At 44.4% G+C, this 16,702-nt stretch overlaps 1 protein-coding gene across 1 annotated transcript; it reads right to left on the bottom strand.

Annotated features, from left to right (window-relative positions):
- Positions 1 to 1,963: 1,963 nt before the first annotated feature.
- SLC2A3 (solute carrier family 2 member 3) lies at positions 1,964 to 15,652 on the bottom strand. The gene is made up of 10 exons (XM_002929153.4): positions 15,471 to 15,652; positions 13,774 to 13,866; positions 13,075 to 13,235; positions 11,117 to 11,357; positions 10,421 to 10,583; positions 9,923 to 10,110; positions 7,156 to 7,260; positions 6,674 to 6,775; positions 6,017 to 6,220; positions 1,964 to 4,514 (listed from the first exon to the last, which is right to left on the bottom strand). The coding sequence occupies exons 1-10, from the start codon at positions 15,483 to 15,485 to the stop codon at positions 4,275 to 4,277; spliced, it is 1,512 nt and encodes a 503-aa protein (XP_002929199.1). The 5' UTR covers positions 15,486 to 15,652; the 3' UTR covers positions 1,964 to 4,274.
- Between the last annotated feature and the right edge of the window lie 1,050 nt (positions 15,653 to 16,702).

Below are 16,702 nucleotides of genomic sequence, written 5' to 3'. Positions count from 1 at the left end.
CTCCCCACAACTTGCTATTTCTCCCTCTCTCAAATAAATAAATAAAATGTTATAAACATTTTTTTCAAAGTAGGCTCCATGCCAATGTAGGGCTCGAAATCACAACCCCAAGATCAAGAGTCACTTGTTCCACTGAGCCAGCCAGCTGCCCCTCCTATTAGTTTTTATCTACTCTTATTATAGCTTGATTTTTTTAAAAAGTAATCTCTACATCCAATGTGGGGCTCAAACTCACAACCCTGGGATCAAGAGTCACAAGCTCTTCTGAGCCAGCCAGGCACCCCAGCTTGACATTCTTTATATTCCACTTTCTCTGTTTAAACCATTGTGTAGTTTCTGTCTTCTGATAGGAGCCAGCCAGATTGATAACACTTAATCAGTTGTAGTCTAGCAGTGTTCGAGACAGACAAGGTACTTGCTTCTGAGCTTGTATTCTAGAGGTTGTTAACTAAGACCTAACTCACAAGATGGACTGAGCCATACAAGATTTTGAGGCAAAATGGTCTAAGCACACGGGGACAAATGCACAGAACCTATTGATAATGAACCTGATATATTTCAGAAGTAGGAGCCCAATGGGGGTGCGCTTCTGTGAGCAAGAGTAACAACAGGCAAAGTTGAAGAAGCAAACCTTTTAGGTAGAGTAACCGTATTTTTAGGAGGTGTTTTTGTTTTTTTTTTTAAAGATTTTATTTATTTGACAGAGATAGAGAGGGAACACAGGCAGGGGGAGTGGGAGAGAAGAAGCAGGCTCCTAGCAGAGGAGCCTGATGTGGGGAGGAGCCTGATGTGGGGCTTGACCCCATAGCGCTGGGATCACACTGAGCCGAAGGCAGACGCTTAACAACTGTGCCACCCAAGCGCCCCTTTAGAAGGATTTTGATAACGAAGACAGTATATTCTAAGTTACACCAGGGTGACAGAAGCAAGCTGAGATGTATGGTCACTGAATTTATAGGCACAATAAAGGAGTCTGGACGCTATAAAGTGCGACAAGATGTAATTGGAAGGCTTTAAAGCAGAGGAGTGACACGATCTGTTTTGACTGCTCTGGTTATCAGAGAATGGATTAAAAGCAAAGATGGAAAAAGGGATCTAAGATCCCCACGATTATGGAGAATATGGTGCAGTCACCAAGCTTTCAGGACATTCAGGGTTCCATTCTCATTCCTTCTGACATACGGAGTGGCAGTGTGAGGATTATGTTTGTCCGTAAGAAGGCTGTATGGAGCTCATGCCTGGGCTAAATGCAAATAAAAAGCAGCTATTCTAATAGCTTTAGTAAGGATAGGGAAACGTAGGGAAAGGAACTCAGAAGTCCATAAATGAAGGCGTGAAGGTGTTAGTGATTACATGGGTGTGTTTTCTTGTATAAATGGGAGCTAAGAAATGATAAGCTAAAAAGGTAACAGGGACCTTGTCCTGGGGTGGGTGTGTCTGTGTGTCTATGATCGGTAGGGGGCTTACATTTTATTTCCTGTAGTTGACTAGAAGCTGCTGAAGGATCTTAAGTACGGTGGTGATATAAACATAATATGGGGGCATCTGGCTGGCTGAGTTGGTGGGATACGCAACTCTTCATCTTGGGGTTGTAGGTTCCAGCTCCATGTTGGGTGTAGAGATTACTCAAAAATAAAATCTTAAATACGTGTAGTACGGATATCCTGACATCAGCATAGAACGGATTTCAAGAAAGCGAAGACTAGAGGGGAAAGGAAGTAAGAAAACAGAAGAGAGAAAAGAAATCTCATTGGGGAAAGAAAGCAACAATAATTTATTTAAGTGTGCAAAGCAACGCTCCAAGGCTCTTCATCTCTGTCATAAGACAAGTACCGCTATGTCCCTGTGTATTAAAGTCTTAGACAGCTACTCAAGGTTAACAGGTACTGAGTGGCCAAACCAGGATTTAAAGCTGATTTTGCCATTACAGGAAGGACAAAAAAAAAAGAAAACAAAACCAAGCTTGTGATGTCATATGTACATTCAGAATTTTTATTTCAAAACAAAGAACCACAGTAACATTAATAATAGAAAATCCATTTGGAAATATTCACAATCTGGTCACTGAGAAATGGGAAAACTCCCACACGGCATTACTGCCAACCCACCGTTTGTGAGGTGCAGTTTGAGGAAGTGAGCTGTTCACCCAAGCCCCATCCACATGAATCTCTGAGTTTTTTTCCACAGGCTCAATGACCAGGGGGAACAGTAAGAACTGGTGACTAAAATACTGTCACAGGCAAGGGTTTGGCCAAAGGGTCTGAAGTATGTAAGCACCAAGGAGAGAGAGGGTGATCAAGCAACATACGAAAGAGGGAAGACATAGTAGGGGTCATGGGGCCCAATCTCCATTCATAAAAATACCGGGAAACTAGATGATTTGTAGAGGGGCCCATAAGCCGGGGCCAGCATACACGCCTCCACCTCCTCTGACTTTCTAAAACGCTCCAGAGTTAGAAGTCTTCGGTTTGATTCGGTTTGATTCTTATCGTTAGAAGTCTTCGGTTTGATTCTTATCGCCTGAAAACAAAGGCTCCCTCCCCCTAGGACTCCCCTCCCAGAGGCCACAGGTTCTGATCTCACACTTTCCTTTCCTACTGCCATTGTCTGGGTGCGGAGGGAGGTGGAGTCCTCCACCCTCAGTCTGAAGATTTGAGGAGTTCTCCCCCAACTGTCCAACCAGGAAAGGTAGCCGGATGAGCCTGAACTCTAAAGTCTGGAAGAAAACCGTAGGTGCAAATCCCACCCAGCAGTGGCAGTGTTACTTATATACGTAGAGGTGAGTCTGAACACATTCTATTCAAAGGGGGGCTGTAGGAACAGAGGAGACAAGTTACCAGCCATCTACTTCCACCCAGAGCAAAGTGACAGTGCACATACATTCATACTCTCTCAAGTGTGGGCTACACTGCACATTTACTCCTACTACCCCAAATGTATGGTCCACTAAGGGCACTTGACATCATACTATGCAAATATGGGAACAGAACAAGCACGCGAAGACCCTTAACAATATACTTCAACTAGGCAATAATCGTTCAGGAAAAATCCTCCCCCAGAGCTGAGGTTACAAATTCCAAGTTAGTTTATGACCATTCTCCTCTGAATTCTTTTAAAGCTATGGCTTAAAACCAAATAATAACTAACAACTAAAATCTCCTAAAGAACAAAATGGAGAAATACAGAACCTCTATCAAGAACCACTATTTTGGGTTGCTCATTTGGAAGGTTCTCCCACCAGGCGGGTCTTAGGAATACTTTAAAAACACCCTCCCACCCCCCAAAATGAGTCCACTACAAGGGGAAGAAGTTGTTTTATCCAGTGAGGGGAGAAAGGATTTCTAAAAATAACCTTCCCTGCTCTGGACTCCAACCAAAATTAGAACCCGTCAACCACCATTAACTATAATGCCCATCTTACTAATAACCCTAGATTTCAAGTAATACTACATTTAATTTTAAACAAAGAAAAAAGTTCCAAAGGTAACCAGTAGCTTCTTAATACAGGCACATGACTTTTCTGAGAAATTAGGCTTGAGAGTTTCCACCTGAAGGTTAAGAGGCAACATGCAAACTTCACACACGCCATCACGTACCCTCTGAGAACACGTCACACTTCTCCCTGAATCTCCCCTTATTGCACCTCAGCCTCTCCAGTATCAAATTGTCTACCCTATAACCTCTCTTCAAGCGCCTCCCTCAATTTCCTTATGTTTTTCATTATTTGGTAAAATTATCTTACACTTAAAAAAATAAATATTTACGCAATAAAACCAGAAGATAAAATAAATAAAACTCAAGTTAATTTGCTCTGCAGAGCTGTATGGAAGCGAGGAAGGTGCTCTTATTTAATCCCTCTCTTCCCTCCACACTCATGTAGATCTGCTTCCTGGGAAGTCTGGGGTCCGGGAAACTGCACCTCACTCTTACTCCCCTATCAGCCCTCGTGAGGCCTTATGAGAACCCAAGGGAAGAAGAGCTGGCAATGTTGTCATATGGCAAGTGGCCAGTTCCTCCTGAAATGAAGGCAGGTTCACTTGGTCTCTCCTCAACAGAAGAGAATGTCCACGAACTGAAATGTTTCGAAAGCCATTGAAGATACAACTAACTCCAGCACTGGGTTCCTCTGAGGGCTCATGGAGTGTGTGGGAAGAGGAAGGAATCAAGTAGCAGCATTCAGAAACAGTCCTGGGTTACAACCTGGTGAGGTCTCTCCCTCATCCGGGGAGAGGTTGCTTTTCCATGTTGGGAGGGAGGCGGGAGGGAGGCATGGCTTAGACAGTGGCGGTGGCAGTGGCAGTGGCAGTGGCGGTCTCCTTCACCGGCTGGATGCTGTTCATTTTCATGACGGGGCCTTTCTCAGCTCTGTTAGCCTCCCGAGCCTGCCCTTCGAAGGCTCGTGTGATTTCCTCAAAAGTCCTACCACGGGTCTCAGGGACTTTGAAAAAGGTGAAGACCAGGAAAACAATGAGGAAGGCGGTGAAGATGATAAAAACGTAGGCACCTAAATAGAACTAGTGAAAAGATACAGAACAAGGAGTGTCAGTGTAAATCCTGGTCACGCCAAACCCCCTTCCCTCCCACCCATCTCTAGTAGGCTTCGGGACACAACCCTTCCACATCTAACGGGAACATGAAGCCTTCCTCGGGTATGTATGATACCACTGCTCACTTACTACATCTCTGCAATTCTGGGTCACTCCTTTTCCTCTTCGTTAAAGATCCCTGCTTCCAAATACCTACTGAGATTTTAGCACTATTTTTTTAAAAAGATTTTATTTATTTGTCAGAGAGACCGAGCACAAGCCAGGGCAGTGAGAGAGGGAGCAGCAGGCTTCCCCCTGAGCAGGGAGCCCAACATGGGGCTTTGATCCCAGGACCCTGGGATCATAACCCAAGCCGAAGGCAGATGCTTAACTGACTGAGCCACCCAGGCACCCCTAGGACTTTTGATGATTATTTTTAAAATCCAGGTTTCTGAAAGACTCACAGAACTAGGAAATGCATTCTAGAAGTCCACTGCAAGTGCCTTTATTTAAGGAACCAGCTTCCATGTCATTTTGTAATAGGACCTACCTCATTCATTCACTAACATCCTGTGACTATTAGTGAGTCTTCAAGGTCATGAAGTCATTAATGCCAGCTAATTCAAACTGTGGATTTTAAGTGTTGGTCTGGAATCCTTTGAAACTTCTCACAATCATTTTGTCTAGGCAGAACTATGCCTATAATCACCTCAGACCAGTGGTCTTTTAAAAGTTTCCAGTTTTGGGGCACCCAGCTGGTTCGGTCAGTAGAACATGTGACTCTTGATCTCCAGGTCTCGAGTTTGAGCCCCACTCTGGGGGTGGAGTTTACTTTAAAAAAATAAAGGTTCCCACTTTTGCCCTCCTGCTTCAATTTTTTTTCCGCTACCATTCCTTTGTCTTCTACGTGCCATTGAAAATGAGAAAGAAAATCTGGTTTAAAACACTTGGTATCTGGGGTGCCTGGGTGGCTTAGGTGGTTTAGCGTCTGACTCTTGGTTTCGGCTCAGGTCCTAGTCTCAGGATCGGGAGATTAAGCCCTGGGTCAGGCTCCATGCTTAACGCAGTGTCTGCTTGAGATTCTCTCCCCTCTTCCTCTACTCCTCCCCCCCCACATTCAATCTTATTCTCTCTAAAATAAACAAACTCTTAAAAAACAAAAGATGAAACACTTGATATCTAATCCTCTGTGGTGTCAGTTACCAGATTTCTTTTTTTTTTTTAAGATTTTATTTATTTATTTGACAGAGAGAGACAGCCAGCGAGAGAGGGAACACAAGCAGGGGGAGTGGGAGAGGAAGCAGCAGACTCCTAGCGGAGAAGCCTGATGTGGGGCTTGATCCCACAATGCTGGGATCACACCCTGAGCTGAAGGCAGACGCTTAACGACTGTGCCACCCAGGTGCCCCCAGTTAACAGATTTTAAACCTGCTGGCTTAAGTGAGCTGGTTCCAAGATGGGCTCGGTGAGTTTTGTTTTAATTTACTTACTGCAGCTGAAGGGAAGAGCAGCCCAACCAGAAAGTTGGAGGTCCAGTTGGAACACCCAGCGACTGCCATTGCAGCTGGGCGGGGTCCTTGGCTGAAGAGTTCGGCCACAATAAACCAGGGAATGGGGCCCGGGCCAATCTCAAAGAAGGCCACAAAGACCAAGATAGCCCCGATACAAACAAAACTCATCCAGTTATAGTCATCCTAAACGAGGAAGGAACAGAGGGAAGTTAGTAGTAAAGACAGCTCGACCTGGAGAGGATCTAGCCTCCCGGAGATGAGGACTGACTGAGAATGAAAAGCTTCTCTGTCTTGGGGTACAATGGAGTTATTTAACTTAAGAGTCAAAAGCCCTGGGTTTTTGACTCCTATAGCCTTGTGCTCACACGTGTCATTTTACACTAAGATCATTTCATCACCCATAAAATAGGAATAATTACCCGAAGATTACTTGAAGAATTAAATTACATAAGGCATTATACAATCTGTATGTTACAGATACAGGAATTATTGCAGTTTAATTATCTTTGATGATTCACTTTTCTTGAAACTCTGGGCATGTGACTTCATGATCTCCAACCTCACAGAGGTTCCGTGTCACAGAGTCACCTGTAACCTCTCCTCTTCCCCCCTCCCTTTCACTCGAAGAGCACTCACCTTTAGTAACAACGAGATGGTCATAAAGATGGAACAAAAAGCCATCCCTCCAAGGCCAATCATATGCAGAGTCCTCCTCCCTGCCCTTTCCACCAGAAACAGCTGAAAGAAGAAAAATATAACATAAAATTTCTGTTTTCCCTTTCAGGAAAGCACCGTATGAACTGCTGAATCTGCCTTACCTGTAGCAGGATACTTGTCATGGTCACACTTCCCCTTTTAGTTCTGAGTTTAAAGCATCCCACAGAACAGAATCCCTTTTATACCTCCCTCTTTCTCACCCAGTTCATACTTGCTGGGAGAGAGTGAAGACTACTTATACCCATCATTCAATAGCTCTTCCTCCCCAAAGAAGAACGAAACAATGCAAAGGTTTAAATGATGGGAGGGAGGGAGGTGAAGGACACGAAACCCTGCCTTGAGCACATGCAGTAAGACTGCCCCTCCCCTCTGCCCCCCAACTATCACACCATCCAACTTACAGAGACGACAGTGAAGATGGTATTAACCACACCCGCGCCAATGGTGGCATAGATCGGCTCCTGAACACCTGCATCTTTGAAGATTCCTGTTGAATAATAGAACACCTGATAGGAAACAAAAAGAGGATGCAACTCTGAAACAGCAGCTGTGCACAGCAGTTCAAGAGAACTCTCAGAAAAATACACTGCAAATCCCAGGAGGTTAAGGAGTCCTTTCCGGGATTTTTAGCTCAATCAGTGTCTTTTCTGCAACGAAATCATCCTCTGTATCTTACCTCTATTCTCTTTTTAATTCTCAATTCTAGCTACACGTTTCCATTTTTTCTTCAATGCTTATTCCTTCTGTTCATTGAAGTCTCCTCCTTACATCTATTTTATTAACTTAGATATTTTTTGAGTAATCTCTACACACCCAATATGGGGCTCGAACTCACGACCCTGAGATTAAGAGTCGCCTGCTCTTCCAACAAAGCCAGCCAGCAGCAAGCTCCTCAATTAGGCTTCTTCAATGGGACAACTCCTCTAACCCTTAAAACAGTGATAGGCACACACTGATATCCTAATTTGACAGGGAAGCAATTGAGGAGTAACCTCAGCCTGCTCATGTAATTAGAAACAGAACGTGGGCTGGAATACGTAGCCCCAGGTCCTTTCCAACTGTTTTTTTAGGAAATGACACCAGCTATCATTTTAATTTGACATATATTATTAAATAAGCTCCTGTTTGCTACATACTATTTTGTATTATATGCTGGTCAGTGTGCTGAAATGTAGGGTTGCTACAGCTACCAGTTAAAGAGACGTCAAAATACTGAACTCAGACCACAAGGTAACAAGGGAACAGGGTCTAGAGCAGCCAGGTTCAGTTGCTCAGGTTTGGGTCAGGAGTTTATTATTTATTTCATCCAGAGTGTTTGCCTCTATAGCCATATTCATCACACTTTTTGATGAATATATGCGTCAACACTGGGATTTACCTTCTCAAGAAACAACTCTTCAAATACCTACAACCTCGGATAGAAACTATGTATATTTCTATTACTAATAAGGCTGTGTTGTTTTTTTTTTTTCCCCTCTTAAGATTCTTTATTCTTGGAGTGCCTGGGTTGCTCAGTGGGTTAAGCATCTGCCTTTGGCTCAGATCATGATCCCAGGGTCCTGGGATTAAGCCCCACGTCGGGCTTCCCTGCTCAATGAGGAGTCTGCTGCTCCCTCTCCCTCTGCCCCTCCCCCTCCACCACTCCTGTTCTGTCTCAAATGAATAATAATAAAAAAAAACCTTCAGTTTTTTATTTTTAAGTAATCCCTACACCCAATGTGGGGCTCAAACTCACAACCCCAAGATCAAGAGTCGCACGCTCTATGGAATGAGCCAGCCAGGTGCCCCCCGCAGTGATTTTTAAAATGACAAAATTTGAAACTAGGATCTATCAAAATCACCTCAGTTTTTTTTAAAACTATTTTTCCCCCCAATTTCTGAAATAACAGCCTCTAACCCTTCATGAAAAGCTCTGCTGTTTCAAATACAAGTAAACTTCTCGTGTATTAGGGAGAAGAGGCCAAGGACCAACTTACTATTTTGAGCATCAAGTAAGTTGTGTTTTGCCAAATGCTCTGCTACAGAATGATCTAAACATATCGATCAAAGATGGATGAGAAACCCTTTGGGCATGAATCAGAACAAGGGTGTGCTTCATATCCAAAACTCGGATCTGCAAATGGATAGAAGGTATAGGAGTACCCTCTCACCACCACTGGGACCCAAGAGCTGGAAGGTGGTATCCGCACAGAATACAGGCTACCTGCCCAATGCTAGCTGCCATCTTGCTCTCCGCTTTAAACTATCAGAGTGACTATTCCAGTTGTGAACAGAAAGACAAAATAGTAAGGCCAGATCAATCTGAAATTCCCAGTGTGCCCCCCGACCTCTTGAATTCATTTCCTACTTATTCCCCAGGGCTTTACAGTGAATTTTTAAAAAAGATTTTATTTATTTGAGAGAGAGGGAGAGCACAAGCAGGGGGAACAATAGAGGGAGGGGGAGAAGCAGGCTCCCCGCCGAGCAGGGAGCCCATTGCGGGGCTCAATCCCAGGACCCTGAGATCATGACCCGAGCCGAAGGCAGATGCTTAACCATCTGAGCCACCCAGGCATCCCAACGATGATTTTTTTTTAGACTGTAAGGTCCTGGAAAGAAGCCACGGCATGTAAATTCTTGGATCTACTGTACTTGTATGACCTGCCTTATTGATGACATCAGGTAAGACTGATCAGAGAAAAAGACAACTGGAAGTTAAAAAATGAGTGGTCAGAAAGAGGATTTGTGAAAAGCAGGTAAGTGTGTAATGTCCTATATACTGGAAAAAGTTTGAAAGAGGACAGTGTTAACCACAAGTTCTAAGACTTAAGGTGATGAATTTTTCGTTTTATATTTTCCTATTTTCCCACATGGAAAACATGTACTGCAGATAGAATTTTAAAGAAATAAAAACAGGGGCGCAGGGCTAGCTCAGTTGGAAGAGCATGTGACTCTTGAGCTCTGGGCTGTGAGTTCCAGCCCCAGGTTGGCGACATTATGTAAATGAACTTAAAAAAAAAACCAAAAAACAAAAAACCCAAGTCAAAACCAGGATAAATCAGTGTTTTTGGTGCAGCTGCTGTGTGGCGAGCATCATGGGGGCTCTGTAAGTCTAAGGAGGTGAGCAGTGCCCTCGCTCCACCCCTCGGGCTGGTGTGGGACCAGCTGGGACACAGGGTAGCTACTCACAGCATTGATTCCGGAGAGCTGCTGGGACAGCTGCAGCATGATGGAAATGAGAATGGGCTGCCGGTAGCTGCGTGACCTGAAGAGCTCCAGCACCGTGGCTTGCTTCTCCTGTGCCATCCTCGCACTCTCATCCTTCATCTCCTGGATGTCCTGGCTCACGTCCTGGGTGCCCCACAATCGCTGGAGGACTGGTCAAACAAGCAAAGGTAAAGATAAGGTGCTGTCCCAACTTCATTTTCCCTGTAACACAGCTGGGAAGAAGCCACACTGAAATGAGCCCCGGATATGGTGAATCAACTAGCATCTGTGCCTTAACCTGCTTCTCACTTCACTCTTCAGGGGTAGAAAGTTTCTGACTCCACATCAATCAGGAAAGTCTCCACTTGGGTCCGGAGGGGTGAGGAAAGGAGCGGACAAAACACAGATCCAAATGCCCTCATCCTGAAACCAACCACGACCCCAAAACTCCTACAGCGAAGGTGTAGGAAGGATACTCACTCTCCTTAGCGTTCTCCTCTTCCTTTTTGTTGATGAGCAAAAATCTAGGACTCTCAGGGCAAAACGGAAGAGCAGCGCTTTGCAGGGCAGCTGGAATGATGGTGAAGCCCAAAAGCAGGGGCCAAAGCTCTTCGGTCCCCATGATGACTTTCAGACCAAAGATCTAGAAACCAAATAAAGACGATAGTTTATAAAGCTCATACTTTATATAAGCCACAAGGCAATTAAAAAAAAAAATTCAGGGCGCCTGGGTGGCTCCGCCCATTACTCATCTGCCGATGGCTCAGGTCATGATCCCAGGGTCCTGGGATTGAGTCCCGCACACTGGGCTCTCTGCTCAGTAGGGAGTTTGCTTCTCCCTCCTCCCTTAGCCCTCCTCCCCTGCTTGTGCTTGCATGCTGATGGGCACGTACTCTCTCTCACAAAAATAAATAAAATCTTTTAAAAAATAATTTTAAAAAAATTCAGAAAAAATTTTCAGAAAATCATCCATTCTTTTACTACAGGAAAAGATAAATTATTTCTTCTCCTTTCTCTACCCTACCTGCTTCTTTAGCTGTCTGTGAACTATAGTAATAATACCTAAAACTTACATTTAGTTGAATATATATGCCAGTTTTCCTGAGAGCTTTATCTATGTTAACCCATTTACTGAGCCAAGAAGCTAATACACATTAAGTTTGAGTTCTAGAGTACCTGAGCCACCAGGATCCCAATGACGATGCCCAACTGGTTGAGAGTGCCGAAGGCCCCCCGTAGGGCAGTGGGGGAGACCTCTCCAATGTACATGGGCACAAAACCTGTGCAGAGGCCGCAGAAGAGGCCAATAATCAACCTTCCCACGATCAGCATTTCAACAGACTCGGCTATTTTGCAGAATCCCATAAGGCAGCCACCAACAACAGCCAAGAGGTTGACAATAAGCATTGAATTGCGCCTGAAAGGTTAAAGGAAGAAAGAGAAGTTAGCAGAATCGGCCAGGCCATATCTTCCCTCTTTCCTTATCTCTCCACCCTTCTGCGGGTATTATCTACTCTAACCCATTAAGTTTTCCTCTTTCTGTTATCAGAACATTTCTAGTTGGGATAAGATCAATGGTTCTTACAGCTCCCTACGTGTGAAACTCACCTAGAGGACTCATTTAAGATTCTTTTAATACCCAGCAGGAGCCAGGATTGTATACAGCAAGTACAAAGGCCAGTAGTTCTCAAAGTTGTCCACGATCTAACAGCATCAGCTAGAAGTCTACAAGATATTAAACTTGTCCTGCCCCACCCCAATTTACTAAATCGTTAGGTCTGACTCTGGGATGGAGCCCAGCAATCTGTTCCCAAAAGCCGTCCCATCTGGGTGATAGGATTCTAGCTAAGATCTGAGAACCACTGCTCCCGGCAATTCTGATACAGCTGGTCCACGCACACACTGAAGAGAAAGTTCAGGACCAGTGCTGATCTTTTTATGCTTCTTACTGCATTTTGTTATCATATAGTTGCTTAGATGCCACCAACATACTAATGAAGACAGATTTCAGACAAGTTTTTCTATGCGCAAAAAAGTAGCCAGCTTCAGCTCTCTTGGCTCTCAGCTAGTCTGTGGTGAGGCCATTTACAGTAAGTACTGATAGCCAGTATAAAATAATAGATTACTGCATCTATGTGTTATACGTGGGAGGCAAAGCCACGGAACAACTAGAAGACGATGGAAGAAAGATATTAACACTGAAAAATTACTGCAGATGTCTGGAAGAAACTTCAGGGACTCTGCCCTTGGGTGGCCTGCTGGAATTACCCACTGTGAAATGCTGGTACTTTTAAAAGCTCCCTGGGAAACCCTAAATGTGCAGCCAAAGGAGAGAACCTGCTGTTAAGAGAAAAATTTCATCCCTCATTCTCACTTTCATCTTTCTCTGCATTTCTTTCCTGGTTTCCCTACTTCCTCTATTAGGTTCTTTTGCTAATCAAATGAAGACAGGAACAAAGTCACCGAGTTACTGGACGGCCACATTAAAATTTCAGTGACTTTAGTAGACACAAGGTGGCCTCAAAAATGCAAACATGACAAACACCAAACATTATCAAATAAAGTGGGTTGCTTTAATTTTTTTTAGAAGTTGAATTCCATTTGTGTTTCCAGAACGTTTGATTAGCAAATGAAATGGTTTCTTCACCAGTCATTACTGAAAGTATTCTGCTAAGACATATTATTAAGTCAGCATAGAAATGAGAAGATTCAATTTTCTTTTGCGGGGGGGGGGAATGTCAGTTATTTGGCCATTATCCACATTTGCCACGGGCCGGCCAAGGATTATAAAATGTTTCTTCCCAATCCTGCTTTGTAAACACCTGCATGAAATCCCAAATTTTTTAAGAAAAGCAAACTTCTGACCTTGTAAATCAAGTAGGTTTCTGGGAAATTCCACAGTGCACTTTATTAGAGAGTATTGAATTAGCTTCAGCTGGACTGCAAAGGCTAATCTCTTGATGGGCAGCAGAGCTCCAAGCAGTCCTATTCAGTGCCAGTTGGCCTAAATTTGCCTCGATGGGAATTTGGGATGCTCTCATTCAAATGCATCATCACCTCCCCATCCTAATTCTCAATACCGTTCTCAATGCAACCAATACAGCCCCCTCCCTCACCCAGTTTCCGGTCAATACCTGCCGAAGCGGTTGACAAAGAGTCCAACGGAGAAGGAGCCAATCATGCCGCCAACAGAGAAGATGGCCACAGACAAGGACCAGAGGGAAGTGAGTAACACCTCAGTGGGAGGGTCTTTCAACCTCTCCTCCAAGGTGTAATTGATAAAGTCCTTTATGATCTGCCAATTAAAATGATTGGTGGGCACTGTTAGAGCTAAATGAGAAGAGGCAAACATTGGGGATCTTCCCCTCCCTGAGAAAAGAGCATTACAATTACTGGTAGAGAATCAAGGAAATGAATGGATGGGGATGGAAGAGAGACAGAACATACTGGAGGTTCACGGTGGCTCTGGAAACAATTCTGATCTGTCCTGGAAATCCCAGTAGGTAGTAGCCCAGATGCTCAGTGACTACTCCAGTCCTCCCCTAAGACCCTCCCAGGCTCCTTGTAACTAACCCCTGAGGGATAATAAAGAGAATGTATCCCAATAGGGTGAGAGGAAGAATGGATATAGTCCAGTCAGGAGTATGGGGAACAACTGAACTTTTTGCTTTGATTATAATAATTCAGTTAGACTTCCCCACCAATATCACTCTGCCTCTTCAGCCTTCACCAAGCTGTGTATCAAGACTGTCTGAAATTCTTCATTCTTGAAACCCTACTTAGAGGAATAATTTCCCTATTTCAAATTCTAACTCTGGTCACCTGGCACTCACCATTTCAGGCGCATTGATGACTCCAGTGTTGTAGCCGAACTGGAAAGAGCCTATTGTAGCAATGGAGATGGCAAAGATCAGAGGCGCTGTGACCTGGGGTGGGGCGGAGGGGAGAAAGGAAGAAACAGTCCTTAAAGCTCTCAACTGATAATGGTCCCTTATTAAGGAACTATATTAGGACCACTTGGCCTATGAGTGGTGTGCAAAGAACAAAAACTTAACAAAATTTAGGTAACAAATGGGGGAACATAAAAGAACAGGTTATACTGAAGAACTTCTCCGGAGATATACAGACCACCACACAAACTTGGAAAAAGTGGCAAGAAAATTCGGGAAGAAAAGTTAAGAGGACTGGGTTAATTGGTTTCAAACTATTAAAGAAAAATTGCCCCATGTAAAAAGCAAGCACAGAACTGCAGGAAGAGAGCCTTGGGGAGTCCTAAAAATGGATTCTTTTGGAAACATATAAATCTGTGCGGGTCTCCTCCTGTACCCAGATCCCACTGAAGCCCAGACTGGTGGTGGTGGTGGTATCTTCACCACTGGGCTGTTCTTATTACTCTGGATAATGTAATCTACAAAATCTACCCACAGTATCCTGGTCCCATTTGAAATTGTTCCTGTTTACTTCGTTTTGTACCACTACCCCCACCCAGCAGGGGGAGAGCATAAACTCACTCCCAACCTAAGAGACCGGAGATGTGGTGGGAAGGAGGGAGTCATCTCTCACCTTGCGGGGAGTAACTCAAGTGTGTATGTTTATATTAGATTTCCAGCTCAAGGTAAGCTCAATTTTCATGGCTGAGGACATCATCTGCAGCGTATCCCCCAATCCTTCCTTACCCTAAACTCCCTCCCCCCCTTTAGGTCAGACAGAGTGGCCAGCCACAAGTTTCAGTTCTCCAAGGTGACCCTGCACCCCAGACAACCAGGCATTAAGTACCCGAGGTGCCCCCACCCGGACACAGCTCTTTCTGTTTAATCCTTTTCTCATCAGTAATGACCTCTTCCTTTCTGCCTTGCCTCATCATTTACTATCCTTCCGGGCCTTTTCCTCTTCCTCCCTGTTTTTTCATCTCTTATCTTTTCTTTTACCTTGGTGACAATGATTTTCTCCTGGCAAAAATACTGCATATGTAACACACAATAACGCATTAATGTATCATGTACTCATCATCACAACCACAACAAGGACAACTGGGATTCTCTCTCTTTAATAGGCAAGGACTCCTAGAGGTTATAGAAGAGATGGCTGGACACTGACCCATGCCTTCGAACAAATCCCAGGTCCTTTGTAGGTTCAATGCTTCCAGAGAAATCGTCCTGCTGGCTCAAGAGACCCACACTTATAATCAACACAGCCCAGCAGCCTCCAACGCTCAACCATCTCATCCCCACATCCTCAGTAGCACGTGATTATTTAAAAAACAAACAAAAAACCACCCTGAGAAACACACACAACTCCTCCAGGTGACTTTCCCTATGACAGGAAGGTGAATGGGACTGGGGTAAGTCCTTTAGACGCTGTGACATCCAAAGAGAACTGGCGGAACGACGGCATCACAGGATGGAGAAATGAAAAGGCCTGCACATGGCTAGATGACTTGGAATAAAACAGAGCACAGCAATCTCCGTTACAGCCGGCCTTTCTGAGTGTACCCCAAAGCAAAAATAACTGACAATTGTATTAGTCTTACCTTCTGTGTCCCCATGGCCCTGATTTAATTCTTTCCCAATATTCAACAAAGATCTAGGAGTGGGATCCCAGAGACAGCTCTTCCAGTCAACAAAACCTCCAAAATGTCCTTCACGGCAGCAAGTTTTCTTCCTGATGCCCAGCACGGATGCACATCTCACGCTCACTCACCGTTAGAGCGCGCCAGGCACGTATTTATAATCTCTGCAAAGGGTGGAGCCTGCAAGGGAGACAAGCCCCCCCCAGCCCCACCCCACTCCGGGCTCAAAGGATCCCGTGACCTCTCGGAATTTTGTGACCTCAAACTCTGCCCCCGCCCTAGGCAACAAACTCGGTCCCTCCCGCTCCCCACCCCCACCCCGCTCTAAAACCACATCCTAAACCCTCCCCACTCCAGTTTTTTCTTTCTTTCTTTTTTTTTTTTTAAAGCTCACCCTCCTTCCCTCTTCTAATAGCCCGGATAGCCTCTTAGTTTCACAGACAAAATGCAACCAGAAAAGCCTCGAGGGAGGGCAAATTCACTTCAATTTTTGCTCTCGCATCTGCTGGGAATTAAGTCAATCTATAAAGAGATGAGACTAAATGCTGTTTATATAATTAGGAAAGTCGACTGGATGCTACTATCTGAGAGTTACGGTTGTTTGAAGGAGTATAAGCAGAAGATTAACAATTCTATGAATTTATCAGCTGCTTTTTGATTATAGGCTGGGTCTACAATCTTGAAGGGGAAGGAAGGGCAGTTTGGAGAAGAAAAGCTAGCACGGGACGAATTGGGCCAGTTTTTGGCTCTCCTTGTCCTCTGATTAGCACAATCTCTCCTGGGAGGAAGAAAACCTGAGTATCTGGGAGCCAGGCCAACTCTCCTGGGCTGCAGGAAGGAGAAAGAATCAACTGCTTATGGGATACAATTAAAACTCCTTAATATGGCATTCACCATTTGACCTATTCTGAATCCTACCCATTCTGCGATGTTTTGCCTCTCGTCTCAGGTTCATAGCACCTAGAGATGGAACAATGACCAAATCCAGTTAAACAGGTGTTGGCTGCATGCACACAACGTCAGGTACTCTCCAAGAAGTTGGGGATTCATCAGTATATAGGACAAAACATGCCCTGGCTTTTAAGGAATTTATAGCATCTCCCTTCTTATTCTGTTAGGAGTTAGTTGGACAGTTAGGTAGTCAGGGTCAGGGTCCCCAACAAGAAAATATGGAGTCAGGGCAGCTAAAATAA

This window comes from Ailuropoda melanoleuca, chromosome 16, assembly GCF_002007445.2.
Source record: "Ailuropoda melanoleuca isolate Jingjing chromosome 16, ASM200744v2, whole genome shotgun sequence".
Lineage (NCBI taxonomy): Eukaryota > Metazoa > Chordata > Mammalia > Carnivora > Ursidae > Ailuropoda > Ailuropoda melanoleuca.
Note: the sequence above shows the minus strand (reverse complement) of the source record. Positions and strands in the feature narration are given on the sequence as shown.

Bases quoted from the DNA above. Each gene is read 5' to 3' on its own strand.
- SLC2A3 (XM_002929153.4), bottom strand. The intron at 13,236-13,773 runs GTGAGTGCCAGG...TTTAATTGGCAG, and splicing joins TCATCAATGCGCCTGAAATG to ATCATAAAGGACTTTATCAA. The intron at 10,584-11,116 runs GTACTCTAGAAC...TTTGGTTTCTAG, and splicing joins TTGGGATCCTGGTGGCTCAG to ATCTTTGGTCTGAAAGTCAT.